Source organism: Agelaius phoeniceus, chromosome 13, assembly GCF_051311805.1.
Source record: "Agelaius phoeniceus isolate bAgePho1 chromosome 13, bAgePho1.hap1, whole genome shotgun sequence".
Lineage (NCBI taxonomy): Eukaryota > Metazoa > Chordata > Aves > Passeriformes > Icteridae > Agelaius > Agelaius phoeniceus.
Window position 1 is genome coordinate 2,860,629 of NC_135277.1, and position 27,831 is coordinate 2,888,459.

Here is a 27,831-nt window from a genome sequence, read left to right on the forward strand (position 1 = left end):
CAAACATGTGCTGGAACCATCTTGTTTATCCTGGATCTCCACTTTAACTCCTGCACAGCCACTGGGATCCCTGGAAGTGTTGAAGGCCAGGTTGGATGGGGCTTGAAGCAACCTGGTTTGGTGGAAGGTGTCCCTGCCCATGGCAGAAGATTTGGAGTGAGATGAGCTTTAAGGTCCCCCCCAACCCAAACCATTCTGTGATTCTGCAATAATTAGGGTTTGCAAGGTAGAGCTGGGACCCTGCGCCTCAGGGCTATAACAGTTTGGGCCATTTCTAGTACTAAAAAGCCTTTTTCCCCTTTATTTTACATTTTCAAGAAGCTTTTCCCCAGCCTGGATCAGCAATGGAAGTTGATCTGAGTTTCATGAGCTGCAGGAGCTGTTGCAGGGATGCCCCAGACTCCTCTTGCTTGCCTATTTTCCCATGCCAGCCACATTGATTTATCAACTCTTCCTTGAAATCAATGTCCTTAAACTGCTGATTTCTCTGTGTCCACACACGATGGCTCCATCGACTCCTGGCTGGCAGCGCTGGGGTCGATCAGGAGCCTGTTTGAGATGAAGACATCCCTGTGAGGCAGCTCCTGGCAAAACCCCCCAAAATCCCACACCTTACCATCATTCCTGCGTCCTGCAAAGCAGCAGGGAAATGTGGTAGCTGTGGCTTGGGCAGCCAGACTCATGGAAATGCTGCCAGGGAGTGGTGCTTTAAGGAAAAAAGCCTGTTATTTGGGCCATAACCCCTATTTAATGTACTTTTATTTTTTTTTTAACTAGACCATGAAGTTATATTTTTGCTTCCAGTGTTTAAATCCATCACTGTGTAAGCAAAGTGGTGCACTCTCAGCAGCCAAGGCAGCGTGGAAAATCATTTTTCTATGAAATACATTTTTTTTTCCTTTCAACAGTGGTTTTTTTTTTTTTCTTTATAATATATATGTGTTTAAAACCCAAGCTCTAGGCTGGAAGCTGTCGGGTTTCTGACATCCACCTCCATCTGAGGCACAAAGCAATAAACTGTGCAGGAACTCAGTTCAGCTGACAGTTTTACATAAATGAGCTCAACAAAAGTTGCACTTTGTATTTTTATTCCTTTTGTTACAAAACCTTAGTCACAACAATAGAGACATCTCCATGAGTAGCTCCCAAAAGACCCGGAGCCATCAGGAAGAAAGTGTCCAGCAAGGAGGGATGTGCCACACTGTCCTCACAGTTCATTGGCTGGTGCCTCCTTTCTCCCCCAGCATGAACATCTGTAAAGATTTGGTCTATAAATTACTTTTATAACCTTTTTTCACTAAACTTGTGCTTCACCTCCATGCTGAAGGCAGGAAAGCCCTTTGTGTGGCAATAAAGGGTCTGGGGGACAGTTAATGTTTGATAGGGATGGGATGTGGCTGCTTCCAAAGCAGCACCTTAGGCAGCTCCCGCCACAGCGCCGTGGGCAAACACCAGCATTTCCCAATCATGGCCTTTTCCAGATCATTTCCCGTTTGATCTCCCTGCGTGTCATGCCCCGCTGGAACGCAAACAAATGTCAGAGTGGCCGGCTCCAAGGCCACCTCACACGCAGCCTCTGCCAAAAATACTTGTGTGGAGCTAGCCATGTCCCCTGAGCTCTGTCACAGCCGTGTGTGGCCATCACATATTTTTGGGAAATGCGTGTTGTGCTTGGGTAAAGCCCCCAGTTTTTGTTATTTTGTCAGGAGGAAGGAGCTCGAAGGATGAGCAGCGCGGAGCCAGGTGGAACAGCCTCAGGGCTGAGCTGCTGCCTCCCAGCCGGCAGGAAGGATCAGCCCAAAATCTAAGCCAAGCACCTGAGTCTTCTCCAAAACTTTGACTAAACACTGAAATATGTGGTCTGTCTCCAGCGGGACTCCAGCGTGTGCTTCTGTGCTGCGCTGAGCCAGGGGGGCTCAGGCACGCGCTCCGAGGCGCCGTTATTTGTGCTCCAGGGCTCTGCTGCTCCAGCAGAGGAATCTGCTCTGGCTTAGACAGCACAACGAGCTGAGCTCACCCTGTCTGTCTGTCCATCTATCCCGTCTCCTTCCAAATGGAGCTGCTGTCTCCACAGCAGCTCTGGCCACGGAGATGGGGGTTTGCCAGAGCATGGGGTTCAGGCTGAGGCTGGCATTGCTTCTGCATCCCACATCCCACATCCCATTTCAGTGGGCAATGCCAGGCTCAGTGCCCACGGGTGGTGCTGACCCAGGTCTCTGCTTGCAGGTGGACTGGCTGCAGCAGCAGGAGGTGAAGAGGAGGGTGAAGAGGCAGGTCCGAGGGGAGCCACATGCCCTGCCCTTCAATGACCCGGTGTGGCCCAACATGTGGTACCTGGTGGGTGTCTCCCTGTCACTGCTTTAGGGGGGGTCATTTATTTCTAAGCAAATGCATCATCAATCTTTGCTCAGCCCAGCCAGTAATGAAATAATAGCATCAAATGTGCTTGGCAGCAGGATTTAAAAATAGTGAATTAATACACCTGAGAGTCTGGTTCGAAGTGTTTCACCCTTGTTAGCAGCCCCTCTTCATGGTCTGCACAGCAAAGGCTTGGGAGCAGCACTGCTGTATTTTACCCATCCCAGAGCTGCAGCCATCTATTTGTAATATAATTTTTCTCCTGCCTGCTTCATCGATCTGTATTTGACAGGGAAATTCATTGAAAATTAAGGGTGGAAAGGAAGTGAGCACTTCAAAACCCAGGAGCCCATAGTACTTGAAATGGAAGAGGAAAAGAATAATGGGGAGATAGCATTGCCTGGATTAACTGCTGCAGGATGGGCTTGATCTGTGGAGTAAAGTTATAACAAATCTGCAAGTTATATGGCAGGGGGTGGGTTGTAAATATATTTTCTGGTTGATTAAATGGGCTCCCAGCCTGGCTGTTTGCTTAGATGGGCTGGAATGGGGTTGCAGCCCTTTTGCAGCTGTGTTTGTCCCCGCAGCACTGTGGTGATAAAAACAGTCGGTGCAGGTCGGAGATGAACATCCTGGCAGCCTGGCAGAGGGGCTACACGGGCAAGAACGTGGTGGTCACCATCCTGGATGACGGCATAGAGAGGAACCACCCCGACCTCCTGCAGAACTATGTGAGCTGGGGGATGGACGGGATGGACTGGGGCTGATCCTCACCATGAATTGATTCATGGAGAATTTCAGTGTGTAAACACAGCTGAAGTCTGTGCATTGGCATATTTAGAGGAAAAGGTTTGTTGTTTTGGTTTTTTTTTTAAAAAAAAAAAAAAGTTTGAGATGTTTTTAAGAAGGAAATGAGGTTTTTAGATAAAGAGGATTGGGGGAACTCCCTTTGCAGCTGCCTGGAAAGCAGCCTCCTCCCTCTGCTCACCAGGGCAGAGCCAGAAACCTGCATGAACCCATTCAGCCCCAGCTCAAACCCCACATGGCCAGAGTGGGAGGGATGAATCCTGCTGAACCCAGCAGGATTTGGGGTTCAGAGGAGCAGTTCCTGAGGTAGCAGGATATTTCCTCTGGGAAACACGCAGGACTGCAGCCTAAAACTATTTATTCCAAGCAAACAGGCAGAAACTAAAGGGAAAATGTAATTTTCTGCTCTGATTGCCTGCACTGGCCATCACTGCAGCTACTGGCCACTACAAGCACCTAGTAAGCTGAATTTAATGGTGAATCTAATATTTTCAGGACCCTCTTGCAAGCTACGATGTTAATGGGAATGACCACGACCCAACTCCACGCTACGATGCCAGCAATGAGAACAAGTATGTGATGATAATTGTAATGGAGCAAGGGGTTTGGGAGTGTTCCTGAGGCTGGGTGTCCCCTCTGGAGTGACTTCCAGATCCCTTTCCCCATTCCCAGTGCTCTAGAGTAGGCTGTGTTAAGGACTTTGCACAGAGTCCTTGTGTTTAATGCAAATTCAGCTGGTGCCAACTACACTAATAGATAATGAATCCTCCAGCCACCCAATACAGCACCAGGGGGTTCCTTGCCCTGGCTGGGGATTGAGCCACGTGAGTCAGGATGGGTGGCTGAGATGGCAAAGCCTGGATGCATTTTTTGGGCTTCAGTTAAAGTGGGATGGTTACAGGTGGAAAGGAAACAGGAATGCAAAGAGCAGCCTTCATAGATGTGCAAGATGCTAAGAGGAAGTTGCATTTAGGTGCAAAATGCAAAGAGGAAGTTGCACCAAGGTGTAAAATGCAAACAGCAAATTGGATTTAGGTGCAAAATGCAAACAGCAAATTGCTTTCAGCATTAGTTTCCTCCACCCGCCTGGTGTGGGTTTTGGGTAAGGGCAGTTTCTTCCTCTGCTCCAGCCTCGGGGCTGGTGTTGGGTGCTGGGTGGGGTGTGGCTGGGGGGATCCTTTGCCATGGCCAGAGCTGATGGGGGTTTCTCCTTGCAGGCACGGCACTCGCTGCGCGGGGGAGGTGGCGGCAGCGGCCAACAACTCCTACTGCATCGTGGGCATCGCCTACAACGCCCGCATCGGAGGTGAGGCTGCACCTCCATGGCTCCCCTGCCCTTCACCGTCCCCCTGAGGGACCACGGCCACCCTGGCCACACCAATGGGCTCCTGGGGGAGAGGTGGGATGCTGCTCCCCTGGGAGAAAGTCTCCTCCGTGGTGCCTTGGCTGCAGGGAGCCCCAGGGGTGTTGGGGGAGGAGGATGGGTGCTATGGCAAACAGGGGACTCTGGCTCCATGGATTTAGGGTGGAAACTTCCTGCTTGGGCTGCATCCTTGCTGTGAAGGGTGCATGTGGATTGAGGATGTGGTGTTTTCACCCCTTGTCCTTGGGGTGGCTGTGTTTGCTGTGGTCAGTGGTGCTGGCTGAGGTTCAGAGCTGATGTCACTCATTTGCGGGGTCAAGGGATGCTGAGGAGCTGCTCAGAGCAGGGGGCCTGGGGAGAACCCCAAAAATATCCTCAGGGGGAAAAAACACCAAGAAGGTGGGGGATCAGAGATGCATATAGGGAGGATTTTCTGCACAGCCCCTCAAATAACATGTGTGGAAAGCAAATGAATCTCCATCACCAAATTGGATCCTAGTGCTAATTAGCATTGCTGGGTTCATTTGCATTAGCTGAACTGGTTTAAGCTGGGGCAACCCTGGGGACATGAGGGTCTTAGCAGGGGTGGGAGTGTGGTGTCCCACCTTACATGGCTGGTGGAACACTGTAGGGGACAAATCCCTGGAGCTGAGTTCTTTCAGCCTTCAGACCCATCCCTGGCATGGTTGGAACAGGAGAGGGGTTTTCCTGCAGCCCCTCCTACCACCCCAGTGCTGGGAGAAGTGACTGTCAGCAGCAGGGATCCAAATGCCCACAAGTGGATTTGGGGTTTAATTCCTTCTTTTGGCTTATTCATCCTGGCTGTGCAGGAAACATCTTTTGTTAGAGTTGTGTCTGCATGGGAGCAGTGTCCACAGGGATCGTGCTCTTGGCCAAGTACCTCCCAGGGTTGTCTGTGCTGGGAAAATCTCCAGAGGGAAGAAATAACCCAGGGAGGGTGAAGAGTGGACTGGTAGGGCTGTAAGGCCTATGGCACATCATCCCATCCCATCTCCTGTGCCCCCTACACGTGTGATGGCTTTTTGCTTCTTAGAGGGTTCTTGCCTCTAAAAACCCATATCCAAGCACACAGCAAGCAGCAGCAGAGCAAGGCAAAGCTCGTAGTGGGATTTATTGGATCCTGCAGGATCAGGCCATTCCCTTCATGCTCCTTTCTCTACAGCAGCTGTGGAGACGAGAGTTCCTTGTTGACTTTATGACGACCTCTGGGTCTCATTTTAATTTGCTCCCTTTAACGAGTGCCTTGCCTCAGGGGTGTGCTGGGGAGGTGTTGAGTGAGACAAGACACCTGGCAGAGGGCTGGGAGCCGGGGGCTTCCCACAACGTGAGCAGGCAAAGGGGAAAAATAGAGTCTGAGCCGTATCAAGTTTGGGATCATGGAGGAAAATACGCTATAGCTGCAGCGAGAGTGATTTTAGATGGATTACACAAATAAAGCAGCGATTAATGAGCACAACTTGTTGGGGAAGCCTATTTGTCACACTCGGAGAGCTCCCATCTAATTTTACTGGCTGCTCTTCAGTGCTCTTGCATTGCTTTTCATATGCCCTGGGCAAAACACATCACTGCTCAAGGAAAGGGCTCCTGCCATTCCTCCTCCTCTTCCCTCTCCTCCAATGCTTACTTGGGAGGTGGGTGTTGCTTCCTGTGTGACACAAACCTCATTTATTTCGCAGCACCCACCCCTGCTCCCTCCTGCTCCCCATTATTTGACCAGGGAGCCCCTCATTGCGGGTGGCTGTCTCTGGGCAGACTTTGGGTTGGCTTTGGGTTGACTTTAGGCTGATTTTGGGCTTGCTGATGAGAACAGCCAGATACAGCAAGCACAAACCCCATCCCTCAGCTGGCTTTCCTTGCCGTGTGCAGCTCAGATGCTGGGCTTGGCTCTTCGCCCCTTCTCCTTGTGTTTTCTTGTTGACAAAGAGGAATTTTTTGGGAACAGCTCTGCTCCCTGATTTTACATTTCTAAGCTTGGTTTTGGCTGGTTGGGGACAGCGTCAGAAGGAGATATTTGAGTTGACTGGTGTCCAGAGTGCAGCTGCAGCTGGAATGACATCTGCCTGCATTTGTTTGCTTTAAGACAAAATACATGTGGAAGGGGAAATGCGTTTTCATAAACCAGACTCTCCCTGGCTGACAAAATACGATGCTGAAATTTCCAGCATTGCTTTTCCTGCAAGGGCTGTTTCTGGGCAGCCTGCTGGGGTGCCTGGCACCCTCTACCCACTGTATTGAGAGGAAACCCAGCAGGGAAAGGGTGATGGAGAGCAGAGGGGTTTGTGCTCTCATATTGCAGCAGTCAGAGGCTGGGGGTGTGCAGCAATCCCCCAGCCCAGCCCACCATGGCTGGTGGGCTCTGCCTGTGAGCATCCTGGCTGGTACCTGCTGGCATTCCCAGCTGAAAGTGAGAGTTATCCCAGGTGGCATTGTTGTCCCATGTCTTGGGGTCCTGGCTCTGATTTTGGCCATACAAACCACAGCCTGGGTTTTTTTCCCGGGGCTTTTCCCTCTCCAGGGAACTGCTGGCATCAGTTGGGCAGTGATGGGGTTTGGGAACAGTCACAGTCATCCCCACTCAAGGGGAGAGGCTTCATCCTACCAATGTGCCTGAAGCTGAGGGGCATGAGTGTTCAGGCAACACGAAAATCTTCCAGGTGGAGAAATGTGCTAGCTAAGGAATCAAAAGGGGAGAAAAAAGGATTTTAGTGGGGGGATTTTGTCCCTGGGGAGTGCAGTACCACTACCACCACCCATTCCCCACCAAATGAGGGGAAGTGAATTTTAAGACCCCCTTGTCCATCACTTGTCATGAAGCCAGCAACACAGAGAAGTTTCCCCATAGCTCCCCAGCATCCTGCTGCCAGGCTTGTTGGCATGCGGGGCCACGGGCTGAAGCTATTCCAGGCACGCCTGAGCCGTGCGGTTTCCGCCGCCGTTAACAAAGCCCTTTGATTGCAATCCTCACACTGTCATCCACGCCGTGAAGCCCTAATATCTGATGTTTTTGTGCTTTTAGGCATTCGTATGTTAGATGGAGATGTAACAGATGTTGTTGAAGCGAAGTCGCTTGGCATCAGACCCGATTACATTGACATTTACAGCGCGAGCTGGGGGCCAGATGATGATGGGAAGACAGTTGATGGACCTGGTCTATTGGCCAAACAGGCTTTTGAGCAAGGCATTAAAAAGGTGTGGATCCCACAGCGCCCAGATGCGCTCGCCCTCCTCCTCCTGTCCTGGGGTCTGGTGCGGGGATGGGCAGCTCGGCCCCCGAGGCAATGCCAGCACTAGGGCTGGGGCGGGGGGGAGCCAATCATCTCTAATTTTTCCTAGTTGTCCCTGGTGTTCCTAAGAGCTCTGGTGGATTTGGCGGCCGAGGGTGGTGACGGCGGGAGGTGCCTGGTGCTGGTGGGACCCCTCGGCACGGCCCCAGCAGAGCAGGGAGGCCCCAAGTTGTGCAAAGCTCTGCCAGGATGAGAAACCCAAAGTGGTTCTTGGGGGGGTAACTTTGCACCCCAAAATGTCCCCCTGGATGCTGGTGTGGATGGAAAGAGCAGTATCCCAATCCCCAGTATGTCCAACCCTCTCTTCCATGCTCTTTGGGCTCCTGGTATCCTTTGCAGGGGCCTCTGTCACGTTAAGCATTCCCCTGGTTTTCCACCCAGAACAAGTGGCTGTGTCATGGCTGGGGAGGGACATGGATGCTGCCACAGGATCTGACAATGGATTGTTGTCCTTGTTTGGCCAATATCACATATGATTGATAGCTGCCAGTCCCTGCTGGGGATGCACTGGCCCCTTCCTGTGCCCCTTCCCTTTTTGGGTACTTTTAAAAAATGCCCAGTATTGGCTAAAGCATTGGGAAAAAGGCCTTTTTGGCAGCTCGGGAGCGCTGTGGGTAAGTGTCGCAGTGGCTCGGGGCTTCACAGTGGCTGTTCCCTGGGTGCTCCAGAGAATCTGGGGGTTGGATTCTACTGCCAGAAGCCCCAGGCCAGGCTGTGAAGCCCCCACTTCAACCTCTGCCACCACTCCTTCCTCTGCTGCCTCTTCCTGCAGTGTGCTGGGAGTTGGGGCGGCCTCTTATCTAAAAATAGGGTGGAGTGCCTTTCCCACTGTTTACTTGATTTCCTGCTGGGGCGGTGAGCCTGCCGAGGAATCCATTGAAGTGCCGGGCAGTTCACGCCGTGTAAATACGGGGAACAAGCTGCTTTTTAGACCTTATTTTTCCATGCAGGAGCAAACGGGCAGCAGCAGGGTACTTGCCTAGCACAGCCCCACTGTCTCAGGATGCTTGTTTTTGCCTCCCAGGGGACACCCCAGTCCCTCCACTGCCACCCCGTGTTTGCAGCACCCACTATCCCACATGCACAACTCGTAATTGCCAACTCCATCTCCTTAAATAACAAGGAAAGCTGCAAGCAGATAGTTAACTGCCACCTTTAGCCCAAGCAAACAGCTGTAACCAAGTTATAAATCCTTAAAATTGAGTTTTTAATGGAAACATTAAAATAACCTTTATCTATTAGCGATAGGACTGCGCTGGGGTAATTTATCATCTTGTTTCTTGTTCCTCCAGCCACACTTTATTAGTTCCCAAGCTAACGAGGGGATATTTATCCTGGTCATTCATGGAGTGCTATTGGGCAAACACCCAGGCCCTGCAGAGCTGAGGAAGCAGGAGATGCTGTGCATCCCACAGCCAACCCATGAGCTGCTGGGGTGAGCTGGATCAGCCCCAGCTTGGCCAGGGAGGGATTCCCTGGTTTAAATGATGCCCAGATTCAGGTTTTATAGCAGCCAGGAGACCCCCACTGGCATTGCATTGTCTTAGAAGGATGGCAAATTAAGAAGCTGGATGTTTGGGGTCTGCTTACAGAAATCTTGCTTGCTCCTTGTTTGAGAGCAAAGGGAAAGAATGGATTTTTCCAATTCGAAGGAGCTGCAATTGTGGTGAGCTCTTGCTCACCAGGAAATGCTGTCAGGTGTTAGCTGTGCATTGTTGTAGTGTCATTCATGTGCCTGTTCATGTCCTCAGGTAACTGTGCTGTTTCCATACCCACTTTATCCCTGTGCAGCCCTGCCTGGGCATCAGGGGACGTGGGTTTGGAGCAGGTCTGAGCCTTTCTTGGGTCCCGTGGGTGCAACACTCGGGGTGAGGGATGAAAGGGAGGTCTGGGCTCCCAGTCTCCTGATCCCAATCAAAATCATTGCTCCATCTCCAGATGCTTGGCCAATTGTGTCAGGTTTTATTCCTCTGATTAGTGATTTGGGAATGCTTGAGTTGCATGCAGTGGGACCCATCCTTGGAGGTGTTTTAACTTTGGTGTGGGTGAGCTGGACGGTCTGTGCCAAGCGTGTGGGCTGGGATGCTGCCTCCTTGGAGATCCAGGAAACCCTGGAAAGTGGGATGGGAGATGCCAGCAGCAGGCTTGGTGGGCTGGCAAGCTGGGTTGAGCTCTCTATGATGCAGAGCAGGGCAGTTCCTGCTCCCTAATTCCCTTGGCAATTGCAGTTTTTCTTGCAGAGCTCCAGACAGCTCTATTAATCTTTGCTAGGGAAATACCCACCCAGTTTTGCTGGGAGGCAGCCCAGATAATGAAAACTTTCATAAAGTAAGGAAAGAGCCTGACTTAGACTGTCTATCCAGAGGCAGGGTCAGCTCAGAAAGCCTCTGCCCCAGGAGGGGGGCGAGACAGGTAATAAACCTTCCCGCTCCCCCTGGCGCCTAAAGCCCACAATAAATCCCGGTGAATTCCTCCAGTGCAAAGCTGCTTTATTATTATTATTATTATTGTTGTTATTATTATTTTTTGTGGAGGAAGCTGCCACAGAGCAGTGGGAGGGAGGTAAACACCAGATCTGCCCAGGCGAGCACTGAAATCTCTCCTCCATGGCAGGAGCAGCCGCGGGGAGGACGGGGCTGCTCCGCTGCTCTCGCGCCTGCCAAGCCTGGCAGCTCCATCCTCCCTGGAGAGCTCTGCCTCACGGGGCACGGAAGAAAACCAGCCACTTCATTTCCTGCCCCTAACCCTTTTGGCTCACCAAAAATCCTCCTTTTTAGGATGTTCACCTTGCTGTGAACTCCCGCAGGGCTGGGTTGTTCCTGGGTGTCCTGGCAGTGGTTGGATGGAGGAGTGAATGGGGCTCCTTCCTGTGGTGTTGGCTTCTTTAGGGGCCCCTCGTTGGCACCACAGCTTCTGCTGCCAGGTGGGATTTTCCTCTGGCTCTGGGGAGGTCTGAGCAGCAGGCACACCCCTTCCACCCCTCAATTCCCAATGGGGTCACAGCTGTTCCCAGTGGGGATGGCTCCATCAGAGGTTCCAGCCAAGTGATGGAGGGGAGAGAAAAGAGTGGGAGTTAAAAAAATAGAAGAAAAGCAAAAGAAACTTTTAAGGATAGGCTGGGAGAAGGATTCTGGTGCTTTGGGTGGTTCATGAGTGGCTTTGTGGGCATGGGAGATTTGGGATTTGGGGGTTCCCTGCCAGTTCCTCCTGCAGGGCCATCCCTAAAAGCACCCATGCTGTGGTCCAGGGACTTTGAATACCCAAGATGTTTTGCCCCATGGAAAATGCCAAAATCCTGTTGCTGGATTTTGGGGAGTCACTGTCTGTAAACTGGGACTGACTGAGCCAAGAGGCACATTGTGGGGACTGATACAGGGGGCTGAGTGCTGGGCAGGATGGGACCCATCCTTCCACCCTAACCAAACACCCAAAAACCAGACTTACCCCTGCTCCCCATGCTGAGATCACCTCTCATCCTGGGCAAACACCTCCTCTAACCCTCCATGCTCTCTGTGCCCGCAGGGTCGCCGGGGACTGGGGTCCATCTTCGTCTGGGCGTCGGGGAACGGTGGCAGAGAGGGCGATTACTGCTCCTGTGACGGCTACACCAACAGCATCTACACCATCTCCATCAGCAGCACCACTGAGAATGGCTACAAGCCCTGGTACCTGGAGGAATGTGCCTCCACCCTCGCCACCACCTACAGCAGCGGCGCGTTTTATGAGCGGAAAATTGTGAGTTTTACCCCAACATCCAGTGGGGCAGCATCCCCTGGTGTTTTCTGTGTGGCTGGGCTGGGTGATGGCTCAGCTGTAAGAGCTAGGCTTTGTCCTTAGCCTGCAGTGGGTTTTGCTCTGGTTTTTGCTCTGGGATGTTGTGTTTCTCCTGGTAAATGGGTGAAAGGGCTGGAGGTTTGCTGGGATAGTGCCCATGCTGGGAGCATTTTGGGGGCTGCAGCTCCTCTCTCACAGGTGACCACGGATCTCCGGCACCGCTGCACCGACGGCCACACCGGCACCTCCGTGTCCGCCCCGATGGTCGCGGGCATCATCGCCTTGGCCTTGGAGGCAAAGTAAGTGTAACCTGGTCAGGAGAAATGTTCCCACATTTAGCACCTGGTGAGAAAAACCTGAAGGAAACAAGGTGGTTTTGTTTCCTCTAGAGTGACCAAAATGACACAGAGTTGTTTTAAATTGCTCCTTGCTGGCAGTGTTGTTGTTTGGAATCTGATCTTCCCACAGGTGTTTTATTGATCTAATTCTTCACATGTTGCCATGTGTTGAAAAGTTTGGGGTTGGTGACATCAGTCAGGCTTTTCAGTAGGTGCACGGAAACTGCTGACAGCCAGCTCCAACAGGAGTTTTATAAATACTTCCTGGGGGAAAAAAGTCAGAAAACATCACAGACATTGGGAAATGTCAGCAGAAGTGATGGTTTTCAGCAAGTGTTGCATTTCTGGGGGAAAAGGACTGCTTTTTCATAATGTCAAAAACTCACAGAACTTGATTTTCAGTGACACACCCCTGGTTCAAATGAGCTGCTCTTTTCCTCTTGTCCCCATCCCAGTCCCATCCTGGTTCCATCATGGTCCCCCAGCCCAGGAAGAGCCCTTGGGCATCCCTGTGTTGCTTCATGGAGTGTCTTCTCATAAGCTTATTATTATTTTTATGGAGTGGAAATAAAGTAAAGACTGGGAATAAGAATAAGCCTCAGGGCAGCGCTGCACTCTCATCCAGGGATGGTGATTGTGGCTCCATTCCTCCTCGTCTGGTTTAATCCCAACACCCAGGTCGGGTGAGAGCATTTCCGGAGATGCAGTTTTCATTACAAATATATTAAAAGCTTTAGATGTAATTTTTGAATAGTTTAGCTGAGGCATAAACCGCAACATTAACTACCAGAGCTTGGTGCTCAGGCATTCCATTATGACAAGAGAGAATAAATTGAATTTCTTTCTTTAAATGTTGCTCGAGAGCAATATAAATCCCAGCTCGAGAAGCTGAACAACTGACTGTAAGTAAAGCGAGGAAAATTCTCCAGCAATATCCCTGAGCTGGGGTCATGAGGGGGCTCAGAAGCCCAGAGCACTCAGTGTCCAGCACTCTGAACACACAAACCCAGCCTGGGGAGGTAGAGGCGATTTGGGTTTAATTTTTCTGTTTAATGAACAACCCAGGTTTTATTTCAAGCAATTTTTTGCTGTTATTTCTCTAAAGGGAAGGTTTGCTCAGCATTGTGTATCAGTGAGCTGCTGAGCCCACTATCCTGCCTCAGCTTTTGCTCCCTGTCTCCTTCAAAAAATGGAGAAAACCTTCCTGATTTGCTTAATTTCTACCCTAGAGCCTGAGATCTAAATGGCCTTATTCAGGAGTAAATCCTGCAATTCCCATGGGCATGTGGCATCCCTTCCTGGGGCACACCACTCTGCTCGGGCTCCTCAAGTGGTGGCAGGCTGTCAGCATTTAAATCATCAATTCTTGCTTTTTTTTTCGAGCAGGAAAGAGGAAAGAGGGGTGGCTGGTGTGGTTTTTGCTTTTTTTTTTAACTCAGTGGGGTACCTGCTGCTGCTGGGAGGACTGGGAACAGCAGAGCCACCCCATGAACCACGTGTCATTGCAGCCCCCTGCTCACCTGGAGGGATGTCCAGCACCTGCTGGTCAAAACCTCGCGGCCGGGGCACCTACGAGCACCCGACTGGAAAACCAACGGAGCAGGGCATAAAGGTGAGAGGCCGTGGGGATGGCAGGGCAAGAACAGCCAGCCAAGGGAAAATAAAGGTCTCCAGAGCTTCACTTATGGAGACAGTTCACTGTGGGTGGCCACTATTGGGCTCATTCCTACCTTCAGGCTGCTAAGTGGAGGGAGGAGAGGGCAGTAATTCATGGGGTGAGATGCTTGGAACTCTTGCTTGGTGGAGATTTGGAAAACTTGTTTGGTGGATACTCTCTTGAGCTGCAGGGTTTCTTGCTACTTTCCTTGGGCTGCTCCCAGCAATGGGTTTTCCATAGTGTCAATGTGGATTTGGGGTGTAACTTGGCCAGGGTGATGAGCTCCATGTACTGAAACACCTCATACTCCAATGGGGTCAACTCCACACCTTCCCCGATGGTTGGAAGATGCTCCACCATACACTGAGGAGGAGCTCCTGATCCCTGCTGGGAAGGCCGAGGGTTTCTGAGTCTTCTCTCTTTCCAGTTAGCCATCTATATGGCTTTGGGCTGGTGGATGCTGACGCTATTGTGGTGGAAGCCAAGAAGTGGAGGATGGTTCCTCCCCAGCACGTCTGCGTGGGAAGCCTGGACAGGGTGCCCAAGTGAGTGTTGTGGGTCTGTGCCTATGGCGCGGTGAAGTGCAGGACTCATTAGGGCTCTCCAGGGCCAGCTTTGACAGTGGGTGATATTTTTTTTTCCCTTTTACAAGATTTTTCTTCCCAGACGAGCGATCAGCAGGGACTTTTTGAGGGCTGACAAATGAGAGACCAAACCCACCTTGCCTGCTGGGTGGGTCCGGTGTGAGCAGTGATGTGTTGGTCTCTCCACCCTTTCTCTGAACACTTTGTCTTGATGGAAGACATCAAAAACTGGTGATTTGTTGCAAAAATTACCAGATTTTCAGTGTCTTGGTTCTCTTTGAATTTGGCTTCAGATTCATTCCAGCTCAGGTTTCACATCTCATCCTTGGTAGGTCAGTCCCTCCTAGGTGAAGAGTGAGATCAGGGATCTGACCAAGTGACTCCTCATTTACCAATGCCTAGCTGTACAGCAAGAGAGTTGTTAATCAGAAAAGTCTTTTAGAGACTTGCATATGCAAAACAGGAATGAGTGCAGAGCCAAGTGTGTTCATGAAGCTATTTATCTGATACAGACACTAATTACAGCCCAAAGTGGAGTGCTGCACTCGTAATTATAATAAAGCAGCGCCCTTGCAGCCCATAAGGCATAGATCTTCGAAGCACTTCAAACTCATCTGGTTACCATCCAGCAATTCAGCAAATTCCCCTGCTAGGACACTGGGAATTGCAGTGGCAGATAAGATAATTTTTGCTGTGAAGCAGCAGGAGACCAGGGTCTAATCTAACAGGGCGTCCGTGTCTGGGAGCCAGGGGCACTCTGTCCCCATCCTGACACCATTCCCTGTCCCTGGCAGGTACATCCGAGCTGACCACGTGCTGCGGGCCAGCACCCTGAGCAGCGCCTGCGCCGAGCAGCGGGACCAGCACGTGCTGTACCTGGAGCACGTCGTGGTGCGGCTCAGCATTGCCCACCCGCGCCGCGGGGACCTCCAGATCAGCCTCATCTCCCCAGCCGGGACACGGTCACAGCTCCTCGCCAGGAGGTGAGAGCAGCCAGGGCCAGGGCGTGTCTGGGATGGGCAGCATCCTCCTTTAGGGGGTTGCTGGAAGTTTTCTTGGGGTCTTGGGGGGAAAAGTGGGAAGCATGCGCAGGTTTCAGCTGCAGGGGAGCTTTGTGCAAGGGTGTGTGCATGTGGGGATGCCTAAAATCCTCAATTTAGGATTTCAACCCATCTCCCTTTTCTGATAAAATACAACATTCAAAGTCACATTTCTTGGTGCGTGGCATTATCGTTGCAGGGTGTTTGACCATTCCAATGAAGGCTTCAAGGGCTGGGAGTTCATGACTGTCCACTGCTGGGGGGAGCGGGCAGCAGGGGAGTGGACCCTGGAGATCCACGACACGCCATCCCAAGTGCGCAACCCCGCCGTGCAAGGTAAGGATCCCCAGTGCCCACCAGGCCCTCCTGCTCCCAAATCCCTTTCCAGGCTGCTTTGCTTGGCTGTAAATTTTGCTGTGAGTTTTATAGTCTCCAGCAAAACTGTATTGCCCAGATTTTAAAAAATGGGAATGAAATGTTAGGTCTGAACGCAGGAGGCTGCCGGTCTGGCTGAGCTGGAAGCTGGTTTTCTCGCAGCAGCAGCAGCAGCAGTAGCAGTAAACTGGCTGCACCCAAGAGCCAGGTTTCCAAAATTAAACTGTAATGAGTCAAAACGAGGAAACCCAAGAGCTGTAATTGTTGTTTGTTTGTTTTGCTTCGCTGCTGGGACATCTGGCATGTGGGTTGGTTGTGCAACGGCGCAAGGGGACCATGCCCCTCGGGCTGCAGACGGATGGACATCCTCCCTGGACTGCCACCGTGCTGGTGGGGGGTGGCTGGGCTCAGCCTGGCCCCCTGCATGTCCCCAGCCCTGCTGTGTCCCCCCTCCCCAGCTTGGCCGTTTACTCCCTGACCCCTTCCCAGCACAGGAGCCATGTGGGCAGGATCCGGCCCCGCCTCACTGGCTGGGGGCAGCGGGATGTGAAGCATCCTGCCTGGGGCTGGCGTGTGTTGTGGGGGTGTTAAATCCACACAATCATTGATAGGAAGCCAGGAGAATATTAAAAATTTCTCCCACGCTACTTTCTGGCGGGAGGTGCACGTGGGGGTGCATTGCACTGAAAGTGTTTCTGTTTGCTGCCTTCACCCCAAATCTTTTGAACTCGGAGAGCAGCAGCAAAGCGCCCACAGAGCTGCTTTTGCCCTGGTATTTACAGTTTGTGGCTGGTGTTTCTGAGCCCCTCATGGGCATCAGGGTTTGGCAAAACAAAATGAAAACGAGTGCATTAAGTCATCCCCTCAAAAAGTCTGCACTGGGTTTGAAGCAGAGATGGCACAGCAAGAGGAAAAAGAGGAAAGATGCTCCCAGCTCGTAGCAGAAATGAGTATTAAATGTTAATTTAATACCACTAAATTGGTTAATTTAATATAAATTAAATACTATGAGTGTCATGTCGCTGGTACTGCTGCACCCCCACATCAGCCTCGTGTAGCCTGGGCTTTCCTCACGCAGGATATTTTAGATTTAAAACAAATTCAATTCTTTTGGCAAAGGCACTTCCCCAGCTGATGCTGCCGGAGCTTGGCTCTTCCTTCGCAGGCTCCACACCAGCACTGCTCGGTGCAGCAGGTGTGTCCTCTCTCCCTTTAGGAGAGCCAAGGGATTTGGTTATTGCAAATTTTAAGCCCTTCCTGGTAACACAGGGATTAGGAGTTAAAGCCGAGCACACTGCGGGCACGAAGTGACTCGCATTGATGGGGAATTGGAAGAAAAACAGCCTTGGAAAGAAGCAGCAGCATTTCTGGATTCTCTCCCCCAAGCCATGTGGCTTGTGGAGGGTCTTGGTGTGGGTGTAAGGCCTTGGAGGGGGTCTCACCAGGTGCACTACAGTGTTTTGGGGGATGCCAAGCTCAGACTTCTGTTGTGTCAGGCAAAGAGAGGGCTGGAGCAACAGCAGCAAGAAATAATCCAGTGTCTGCCGGGTGGTGTTTGTCAGACAGAAATAATCCTCTATTGTGGAGCTTTTAAAATTACCGGTTCTCTCCAGTGTTGGACTCGGAGACTGTGGTGATGCTGCAGTTCCTTGGATGAGTTATGGAATTAAAAATCCTTTGTAAGTGGCCTAAACAGCTGCATTTGTGTGGGCTTGAAGCTCAGGGGCTCATGAATGTTTCTGGGTATTCACTGTTTGCTTCTGCATTGCTGTGCCAGCAGTGACACCCTGATGGTCCAGTCCATCCTCCTCCTGCTTCCCCCAAAACCGGGTCCCCCAGAGATGGGGAGACAGGGAGTGGGATGGGTGACGTTGTATCTGCCCCACAGGGAAGCTGAAGGAGTGGAGCCTCATCTTCTACGGGACAGGCGAGCACCCCTACACTGCGCTGAGTGGGCCCCCGTCCCGGGGCAGGTCACTGGAAGTGCCAACGTCGGAGATGGAGCCGTCCAGAGCCGCCTTCCTGCAGAGCCAGGTGGAGGTGGCGGAGGAGGAGGAGGAGTACGCGGGTAAGCGCTGCCTGAGCTGCCACATTGTTCCCTCCAAAGTGCCCAGGAAAATGAAACCCTGATAAAAACCGGGGGAGCCACGAGGCCTGATCCTGCCTGGGGCTGAGGCGGGCTGGGAGGAGCAGGGCCTGTGGCCAGCACGGGGCAGCAGGATGGTGAAATTAGAAGGTAGGAAAATGCCCCGTCCCAGCCACAAATTGGTGGTGCAGCTGTCTGAGGGGTAAAAAAAGCTCCTCTGCCCACCTTCCCTCCTCCAGCACAGGCAGGGGCGGGTGTCTCTGCTGCTCCCTGAGGAGCAGGTCCCTCTTTTAAGGCTGCTCCTGCACCAGTGTTCAGCCAGTGTATGGCTGGGTGGGATTCATTCTGGGAGGGATGAGCTGCAGGAAAGACAAGCACCCAAAGCCATGCAGCTCCTATCCATAGATAGGATAAAATTTAAAATATAATAGATATAGGATGTAGAATAATACGGGGGAAGGGTCCAGGTGTCCATTGGTCCAGGGAGGGTGTGCTCAGGGAATCCTGGCAGTGGTGCCTGAAGGGTGCTCAGCTTCTCCCACACTGAGCTGGTCTCTCCCTCCTCAGGTCCATGCCACCCTGAGTGTGGTGACCAGGGCTGCGATGGCCCCAATGCCGACCAGTGCTTGAACTGCATCCACTACAGTCTGGGCAGTGTGAAAACTGGCAGGTGAGAGGTAGTGGGGTGTCCCCATGGGGTCTCCAGGTCTTGCAGCTTAGTGTGGGCGATAGATGTTTGCACAGAGAAAGAAGTGTATGAGAAATTGAATGGGTGGAGGAGGAGTGAGGATCCCTGTCCTGAATTAGGGTACAGTGGGGTAGAGGACATGGAGCTGGAGAGTCCTGGAGGATCATGACCACCTAATAATGTTGGGGAAGAAGCTTTGGCTTCACTGGCTGGGATCACCCACACCCAAGGGACAGCCAACTGAACTGTCAGGAACTGGGGCTTTCACTCCTCATTCTCTTGGGACGGCACAGTGAAACTTTACCTACAGCCAGGACAAGAGATTCCCCACCTCTGTATTAGAGCTGTGACTTCCAAGACACTGTAAATCACAAGAACAAGAAGTAAACGATTGCTGCCAAGGCTGGGGGACACCCAGACACTGCGGGCAAGGGGACAGGGGCAGTGCCTGAGGTGGAAGGTGACCGGTGCTGGCACCAAAGCCCAGTGCCACTGGTTCCCTCCCCAGGATGTGTGTGAGCTCGTGCCCCGCTGGGTTCTTTGGTGACAACGGCGCCCGGAGGTGCCGGCGGTGCCACAAGGGCTGCGAGCGCTGCGTTGGGAGGGGACCCAGCCAGTGCACGGCCTGCAAGAGGAACCTCTACCACCACCCTGAGATGGGCACCTGTGTGCTGCTCTGTCCTCCCGGGTTCTACGCCGAGGAACGTAAGGATGTTTATCATTGCGAGTTGCAGCATGAGGATGTGCAGGGGTTGCTTCTATTTTAAGCGCTCTGGGTGGAGAACACACCTTGATTCTTGAGTATTGGCTTTGAATTTCCCTCTTGACACACTTTGCATGGTGAAGGGAGGAGGGAAACCTCTGGGTGTTCAGAGGGTGGTGCAAAGCAGAGGTGCTCAACTCAAAGCTCTTAATTAGAAGACTGTAATTAATGATCCTGGCTGCTTGCAAAGCATATTTCTTTTCAGCAAGCGGTGACAGATAAGGTCACCTGCAATAGCTTGGATCTGCTGGGGAGGGATGTGCCTTTCCACCCTGGGGAGCTGCTGCTGGGGTGCAGTGGGGCTTTGCAGCTCCGACTGCTGCTTGCAAATCACCGTCCAGATTTTATTCTCTCTCCTTTGCTTTGTTTTTTGAAAGGTCAGAAACGCTGTCTGAAATGTCATCAAAGCTGTAAAAAATGTGTCGGCGAAGCAGATAAATGTACTGCATGCAAAGAGGGATTCAGGTAAAACACCAGCACAGGAGGAGTTCATACCTGCAGCACTCATACCTGTGGTTTAAATTTGGGAAAACCAATGGGAAATTAAAGAGTGAATTAAGTTCAAGACCAGAGATCCTGCTTCCATGGTGCTGCAGCTGTGGTGCAGTGTGCTGGAGGTCTGGGAATCTAAAGGTGGTGATTAGCGTCTCTTTCTTTGCCGAAAACCGTGATTTAAATTTAATTTCATTTTCCCCAGCTCTTTCCAGGGTGGTGGGTAAGTGCTGTGTAGAGCTGCTACCAGCCTGAGCTGCTTCAGGCAGGCTGAGAATGTTCCCTGCAAATGAAGAAACCCTTCCCTCAGATTCATCCATGCTGAAAATTTTATTTGATGTACCTGTTGAGTGGAGCTCTCACAGGACAGTGATTTTCCAGCGCTGCAGGCAGGGCAGCTGTGACCCTCAGAGGGCCACTGGGTGCCACTGCTGCTGGCCCCATGGCATCTGTGGGATACAGAGCCCAGTGCCAGCACTAGGGAGAAGCTGTTTTCCATCCCCGATTGCTCATGGAAGTACAATCCCATAGCAGTCTGCAGTGTTCAGGCACTGTGAGCCAGAGCTATGGTGTAGCAGTGGGGCTCACTCAGACAAAGAAATTCCCGCTGCCAAAAGATTATCTACTCCCTCAGAAAAGCACAAGTGGAGGCACTTGTCAGACATAATCCACATGGTGCTTGTTTTTTATTGTCCAATATCCTTTTAAGCTGGGACTTCAAATCATCCCTGCCACGGTGAAGCAGCACCAGCCCAGCCACGGCGCTGAACCAATTTCCTTTTATTCCAAGGAGCCTCACTGGTGCAAAAGGCCTTCAGGAGAGCCTGGCTGGCTGCCCATGGGAAAAAAATAATTTTATTTCCTCCTGGATACTTAATTAAGGAACCGGCAGCTGTCCCTTTGGTCCAGGCAGGATTTTAATTTCTCCTAAAATGCTGGCCGAGTTTCCAACACCTCCTGCGCTGCAGGCTGAGGATGCCTCAGGACACTGGGGCATGAGGGATGAGAATGGGCTGTGTTGAGTCCCCATATCCTGTAGCTTTGGGTGCAAATGTTCTCTGCTTTCCTGGCAGCCTGGCAGGGGAGAGCTGTGTGCCAGAGTGCCAGCCTGCCATGTACCTCAGCCGAGAGCCCCGGCGGTGCGAGACCTGCCCTGCCAGCACAGGTACGTCCTTGGCCCCACAGCATCCCAGTCAAAACCCCAAACCCGTCTACATCAGGTGCCAATCCCCACTGTACCACCCTTAGCCAAGGCAGAGCGTGCTTGAGGGAAAGCAATCCCAAGTCTCCAGCATGTCCTGTGAGGTATATGTTCATGCTGGAAAGGTTTTTAGGGGAGTTTTTACATTTTTATTGGAGCCATTTTTTATTTCTCGATCTCCCCGAAGCCAGGTGCTTCAGTTTAATAAGGTTGCGGGGGAGGCTGTAAAACCCTCTTGGAGTGATGGAAGGTGGCTTTGCAGCAGATAAAAATGTCAGGCAGCTGAGGTGTGTTATTCTGTGTTATCCCATGTTATCCCAGCTGCCCCACAGTGCTGGGCTGGCTGCTCCTGGCTTCCCCCAGCTGCCTCAAATTGCTCAGCATTCCCTTTAAATCCTGCCTTTCTTGCTTCCTGCAAGTCCAATTACTTTCCATTGTTAATGTTTGCGTCTGCCCTCGAAATCATCATAGATCTGATGATAATATGATCTCTAGACAATCCATGTTCAGTGGCATGAACCTCTTCTATCATACATGGGCAATTGCCTTAGTCTAAATCCAAAATATTTATTGATCTTGTTGGCAAGGCTAGAAGGGAATGGGCTCTTAATCCCTGAAGAAAATTATTTCCCTTCTAATTCTTATTCCAGTCAGTGTGAAGGTACTCCACCACAATTATTTTTCCAGCCTTTTCTTTCCTCCTTTTCCTGCATAACCATTTCTCAAGCTTGGTGCGTGGAAGCCCTTTAATGATACCATCTCCATCACTGAGCTTTGCTGTCCAGCCACAACACACAGGCATCAGAGTGGGGCCCTCTGCTTTCCCAGCTCCTCTCTGGAGCACTTTCCCCCTCCAGCTCCTCCTTGGCCCAGTTCAGCATCTTCTTTTCCACCCTGGGGAAATCCAAATCGGTGCATGCTTGGGATGGCCCAGAGGGGATTTTGATGTGCTTTTCGTCACCAAGCCCTGGTAGGCAGCTCTTGGCTCTGCAGAGGGACAGACACTGGGTCCTGTCTTGGTTTTTTGGGATGGAACCTGAGCTGTTTGGGGTGGGAGCCAAGCACGTGCATGGGACCCTGTGGCACAACAAGTGTCTCGTTCATGAGCAAGACAAAGCCAAGCTGGTGCCCCCATCACATGTGGGTCTGTGGCTATGCTTGCACTGTCTCCAAACCCACCCAGGTGCCATTTTTCCCTTTTCCCTGTCCCCACAGGGCCAGGTGAGGAGGACTGCACCCCCTGCACCCCCGAGGGCCCTGCACCCCACTGGCGCTGTGTCCCCGCCTGCCGTGAGGGCTTCTACCCCGCCGACAGCCACGGGCTGCCCAACAAAGTCTGCAAGAGGTACAGAACCACCAGAGCAAAGCCAGAGCTGATGGGGAGCACTGCCAGCTATGACAGGATCATGCTGGAAACAGCTCACAGCTTGATGAAAATTAAAACAGGGATGAGGGAGCCAGGGCAGCTGTGGGGCTGGACCCCACACGCCCCTGCCCTGTGGATTTCAGAGCGGTGGAGCCGCGCGCTCCCTGCCAGAGCCAGCCAAGGTGTCTTGGGGCTACGGTGGAAGGGGCTCAGCCTCAGCCCCAGGCTCTCTGGAGGAGGTGTGGGAGGAACTGCAATGTTTAGATAAATATTCCAGCTTTCAATTAAACCTTCTCCGTTCGCCCCGTGGCCAGGTTGGAGGAGTGTTCCCCACTCCTTGGCCCGGCACGGGGCTGTGTGCGGGAGACCGGGAGATGCCGGGAGGCAACAATTTGCTCCCACTCTCTCCGGAGCTCTGAGCTTTAAGTGGGGAGTGGGAGTGGATTCAGCCTCATGAAAGCAAACATGAAAGGCAAGGATTAAAGTTGACTTGGGAACACACAACGCCATCCGTGCCCACTGGGGTTTCACTCACCTGCACTGTTTCTTCATCCAGGAGGAACAAGGGACCAGCATCCCTTCCCAGAGATTTCAGGCACAGTCTCCACAAACCACTGTCCCCAGGCAGGAAGCACAGTGCTGAGCTCTTTACTCAGCAAATGGATGGGAGCAGCACAGGTTCCCTTTGCACCTCTTTTTCTAGCTGGGATGGCTGGGACATGAGGTGCATGTCCCACTGAATCTTCCCAGAAGGCAAGAGCTTTTGGGATGTCACTAGCTGTCACTGGGCATTGAGCTGGCCTCACCAAACTCAGGGCTTCAATAACATCTCAACCTTCAAATTTGCCATTTTCTACATCCTCTGGTTTGGTCTGGCTGTCACAGTGCCAGCAGATGCCTTTTGGTTGACAGCCCACTTATGGTGGCCTGACCAGGGTGTTGGTGCTGGCTCAGGCCACAGCAAAGTCTCTGTCCCCAGGTGTGATGACCACTGCTCAGCCTGCGAGGGCTCCAGTGGAAACTGCCTCAGGTGTAAGGAAGGTTACAGCCTCCTTGGTGGCTCCTGTGTGACAAATGAAACCTGTACCAATGGTAAGTGGCAGAGCTGCTGACACTGTAGTGCTCTCCTGGTAGCAAAAATGGGAGGTTTTGGGGGATTCCCTTCACCATTTAAAGCTAAAAGTGCTGGAGCTCCTGGGCTTGCTAGGGCATGGCTGCAACGGGCTGGGCTCCGGCTGTGGGGGGCAGGTGGCTCACCTGGCATTGCTTCTGGATATCTGCCTGTTGCTCAAACACATCCAAGCACTTGTGTTTCGTTATAGTTTAGTCTTGGGGCTAATTCTCCCACTCACTGCAAAGCTCCTTTATTCCTTCATTAAAACCATGTGAAAGATGCCCTTAAAAAGCGACTTCTTTTCAATTCTGTCTCCCCCAACACTGGCACAGTTGCTGTGCCTGTTACGTCCAATGTTTGTTTATTTAAAATGTTAATCTGCTCTCATTTTCTCTTGTTCCTCACCCTGGCCTCCCAGCTGACAAGACTTTCTGTGAGATGGTGAAATCAAACAAGCTCTGTGAAAAGAAGCTGTTTGTGCAGTTCTGCTGTCAGACGTGTCTTATGGCCGGGTAAAGTTCAGCGGCTGCATCCATCCAGGACTTCCACTGACTGCCAGCCCAGTTTTGCCAAATGTTTAGGACAAAAGTTTATTTTTTCAGCTTTGGGAGAGTTTACATGGTGCTGTCAAGCATTTGCTCGTAAGTTTGATAGCTTTAATATCACTGTCGGCGCGTTTCTATAGCAATATGTTAAGCAGAGGTTGGAGCGTACCCTGAGTGATCAAGGCCTGGAAGCAGCAGACAAGTGGTGATATTAACACTCTCAAACACTCCTGGTGAGCAGGGACCAATGCATGATCCATGTACACACACTTGGTTCTTCGCAGGAATCCTACTGATCCGCCCGCTCCGAGCGGCCGGTGGGAGCCCTCGCCACGAGGGAGGCAGGACTTCACACACCTGCGAGGACAGAGCCGCTTCTGGCTCATTTTTGGTGCCCTCTTGTGCCAGGTGCAGCTGCTGTAACCCTGCACTGCCAGCGCCGTGCTCTGTACATAGGTAAACGATGAACCAGGCGGCTCTGGAGAGAGGCCACAGCCCACTCCGGCACTCCTGTTCGGATTCCGTCGGTCACCGCTTCCCTCTGGCCGTGGCAATAACTGGAGGTTTGAGGACCAAAGCCAGAGCTGCCCCACGTGGCTCTGCAGGTGTGTCAGCCCAGCAGGGCTTTGCCCTGCAGGTAACTGCAGCCAGGCAAAACCCGTGTGTGTGCCTACAAGGAGTCGTAGGGTTTTGGGGGGGGTTGTCCACACGGACCAGCCTTACCACGAAATGTAGTTCCCTCCTGGAACTGCTTGTACATCGCTGATCAAGTCAGTTCTGGAACAAGCTAAATCCTTCCTCTAAACGAGATGTTGTCCCAATTAATCTTTCTTGGCATTTTGTGTTATGATCCTCCCCCTGTTTTGCTGGGTACACCCCTCTCTCTCTCTCACAAAATCCTCCTGTTCATGGCAGTGATTTTTCTTGGGCATCTATTTCCCAAATGAGACATTCCAGGGATCCAGCCAGGAAACTTAATTCTACAAAACCCTTCCCTGAAACAAACCTTTTCATGCTCTCTCTTAATAGTAAGTCGTGGTGTTTATATAATTGTGTTTAAAATATCCTTGGCTATGTTGTTTTACAGATTTTTAAAAAATAACTTATACAATCCTTGTTTTTTTCTCTGTGGACTATTTTTTATATGGGAGTGGGGTATCTTTTTGTGTCTTATTCCTTTTCCTTCTCTCTGACCCTGCAAAGCCACTCTTTGCACCAGACAAATGTAAACACTCTTTCCTACGCTGCATGTTCTGATTTTCATTGTTAATAGTTTTAATGAGATAAACCTTTCTCCAGTGAAATTCCCAGTACGAATTGTCAGCAGTTCCACACGGAGCTGGGATAATCCCTGCTTGGTTTCGGCTGCAATGACACCTGCCCTGCCTGGGCTTGCCCACAAGAGCTCACTTCAGCCAGGTGAGGAGGGGAAAGCCACACTGTCTCCAGCCCTCACCTGCCTGGACCAAATCCAAGGAAAGATGGAGCTTTGGTAAACTGATCTTTAAGTTAATAAACTATTGATCTCCCCTGACAAGTGAATCTGTGCTTTTTCCAAATTCATGCAGCCCTGACTGGAGGCACTGCACGTCCTTACTTTGCTGGACAAAGCAGCTCCCGTGGCTGGAGCTCCTGCTCGGCTCAGAGCACCTGTGGGAGAAATGCTCAGGAACAGATGAGCTGCATCTGCAAAAACCTCACTATTATATTATTGTAAAGGTCTTTAACCTTCAGAAGAAGCTCAAATCCCGAATACCTGCCCTGTGCCAGGCTGGGCTGGTGCACCCAGGGCCATCTCACTGGGCTTGGGGCTGTGCTGGGGCACAGGTGGGTGAATTCTCCAGTATGGGGGATCCTGGATGAGCTGGCAGAAGGGCTTGTTCTCCTTTCCCACTCATACAAGGAGCATCCTGAGCAGTTCCCCACTGCAGTTCCCAGCACGGGGCCACTGTTCCCTGTTGGCTGTCTGGAAAGGAGAGGAGCTGCTGATGTGGCTGGGCATGGAGGGAGCTGTGGAATCCTTTGTTTGTTGTGTTGGTTTTGCAACAACCATGGGCCAAATGCCCAGGGTAGTGCCTGGATATCTGGAACTGAGTTTTTTTAAGTGGAGGGAAAGAGAAAAGAATGGAGCCCTCCCACAAGGGAAGCTGCTTTCTCAGAAATGTGCAGCTCTGGGCTCCTGCATTTTCTTGGTCTTCACATTTATCAGATGATAAATGTGAATTAATCCCATATAGCAATTTCTTTGGCTGCAGGATTTCCCTTTCAGTCTCAGGCCAAACCAGAGGTCAGAACTGGGGTGACACACTCCTGGCTTCTGCCCCTTTGCTTGGAAAATACCAAACTTCATTTCTCCTGCTGTGTTAGTGAGAAAACAGGAGCTGTGGATCAGGAGTACTGTGCCAGCCTTCCAGTTCTCTGGCTCACAGCAGCCTGCCCTTAAATACTGCTCCCTGGTATATTTAGATGTACTGAAATGCTACAAAGAAAGGAAAATGCTTACTCTTACATCTTGACCCAACTTAAAATACACACTGGGGAAGGCAGTTTAAGATGACCAGTCCCCAGCAGTCCCAGTTCTATCTTGCTTTCTGCTGCCTTCCAGCCTGCCAGGGAAAGAAAAACAAATTCTGCACATTGAATTCATGCAACAACATCAGCTTCCAGCATTTCCCTCAGAAATCATTCTTGTAAAGTAATAAAATTCAGATTATTTCTCCAAGCTGTTGCAATACTTGCTTGGAGCTATTAAAGTCTGACTGGTATGCTCAGAGGATCAAAGTGGCTGTGTCTTCCAGATAAATGCATATTTAGGCAATTTATTAAAGCTCATTTCTCTGTTGTCTCTTGGCACCAAAGCCAAATTTATAATAGCTGTTTTCTGGAAAATCTTAGCACAGCCTGACTCCTCGTTTGCAGTTTGGCCGTGGGGCTGCAGCCACGGCCATCTGCCATTGTGCAGTTGGCAGGTGGGGAGCACAGATCTTAAAAATCATTGCTTTGAGTTTCCATTGCAAAGAAAGGACTGTGGAGAGCTTGTGTGCAGCGTCTGAGACCCAGAATCCATCTGCTCGCAATTACAATTCTATTGTGGCTGCAGAGCTGAGGCAAACAGATGTATTGTGCTAAGGGAGACAGGTCCATGCTTTATTTGGCCTTGTCAGAGGCAGGACCTGCTTTCCAGGAGGCTGGGAAGAGTCTCCTTGTAAGAACTGCCTGAAATGACTAAAGTCTCTGTTGTCTTTAAGGCTGCATGATGCCTGAGTCATGTACAACAGCGCTGCTAATTCTCAGGTTTTTCCTTGTGACAGCTCCCTCTTGTTCTTGCTCCCTCCTATGTTATAAAACAAATGCAGCTGTTATAAAAACCCGACTGTGCCTTCCCATACGGCTTTGGTGAGGGAGTTTTCCCAGCAGGGAGCACAGGAGCTGCCTGAGCCCAGCTGATCCCTGGCAGGGCCAGCTCTGACACTGCAGCTGTGGGGACAGGCGGGCGTTTTGCCCAGGGTGATGCCCTGAGAAGCTCCCAAAAGAGAAGCACAAGCCATCCCTGAGCAGTGCCAAGCGTGGCAGCAGTGTTTAGCCTGTTATCACATCCTCTGGGTTCACAGAAATGTCATGGCTCACAAAAAACATCCTTCCCTCGATAGCAGCGCAGACAGAAATCATCCTTCCTCCTCCTGCTCTGAGGGCCTTGAAGGCCTGGGAAGGATTTCCTTAGAAGCAATGGTGGCATTCAGCAGATTTTAGGGGTTTGGGGGTGTCCCTTTACACGTCACTTTCAGTCCTGTCACCTGCAGCGTGGCTCACCCTCCAGCTGAGCCCTCCCAGTGGTGCCAGGCAGTGCCCCAGCCTCAGACCAGGGAGCTCCTGGCCAGACACAGCAGCCAGAGCCACCTCAGCTCCCCCATCGCTCCTCCCAGCCCTGCCTTGCTGTTCCCCAAATTCCCAAAGCTGGTTAGGGGGACGTTGTGA

General features: G+C 51.5%; 1 protein-coding gene across 5 annotated transcripts in view; it reads left to right on the forward strand.

Moving 5' to 3' along the window:
* PCSK6 (proprotein convertase subtilisin/kexin type 6) overlaps positions 1 to 25,393 on the forward strand; it is a 49,439-nt gene extending 24,046 nt beyond the window's left edge. For 4 of the 5 annotated variants that reach the window (XM_077185333.1, XM_077185332.1, XM_077185331.1 and 1 more), the window contains 19 exons: positions 2,227 to 2,337; positions 2,946 to 3,089; positions 3,661 to 3,737; positions 4,383 to 4,471; positions 7,566 to 7,738; positions 11,356 to 11,568; positions 11,806 to 11,906; positions 13,454 to 13,557; positions 14,030 to 14,147; positions 14,981 to 15,169; positions 15,426 to 15,562; positions 17,490 to 17,669; positions 18,255 to 18,357; positions 18,884 to 19,080; positions 19,516 to 19,603; positions 20,704 to 20,795; positions 22,047 to 22,176; positions 23,177 to 23,289; positions 23,730 to 25,393. In XM_077185333.1, coding sequence (XP_077041448.1) covers positions 2,227 to 2,337; positions 2,946 to 3,089; positions 3,661 to 3,737; positions 4,383 to 4,471; positions 7,566 to 7,738; positions 11,356 to 11,568; positions 11,806 to 11,906; positions 13,454 to 13,557; positions 14,030 to 14,147; positions 14,981 to 15,169; positions 15,426 to 15,562; positions 17,490 to 17,669; positions 18,255 to 18,357; positions 18,884 to 19,080; positions 19,516 to 19,603; positions 20,704 to 20,795; positions 22,047 to 22,176; positions 23,177 to 23,289; positions 23,730 to 23,827 — 2,457 coding nt within the window. In that variant the 3' untranslated portion in view covers positions 23,828 to 25,393. Of the gene's footprint in view, positions 1 to 2,226; positions 2,338 to 2,945; positions 3,090 to 3,660; positions 3,738 to 4,382; positions 4,472 to 7,565; positions 7,739 to 11,355; positions 11,569 to 11,805; positions 11,907 to 13,453; positions 13,558 to 14,029; positions 14,148 to 14,980; positions 15,170 to 15,425; positions 15,563 to 17,489; positions 17,670 to 18,254; positions 18,358 to 18,883; positions 19,081 to 19,515; positions 19,604 to 20,703; positions 20,796 to 22,046; positions 22,177 to 23,176; positions 23,290 to 23,729 lie in introns of those variants that run through there. The other variant, XM_077185335.1, reaches the window with a different exon arrangement.
* Positions 25,394 to 27,831: the final 2,438 nt, after the last annotated feature.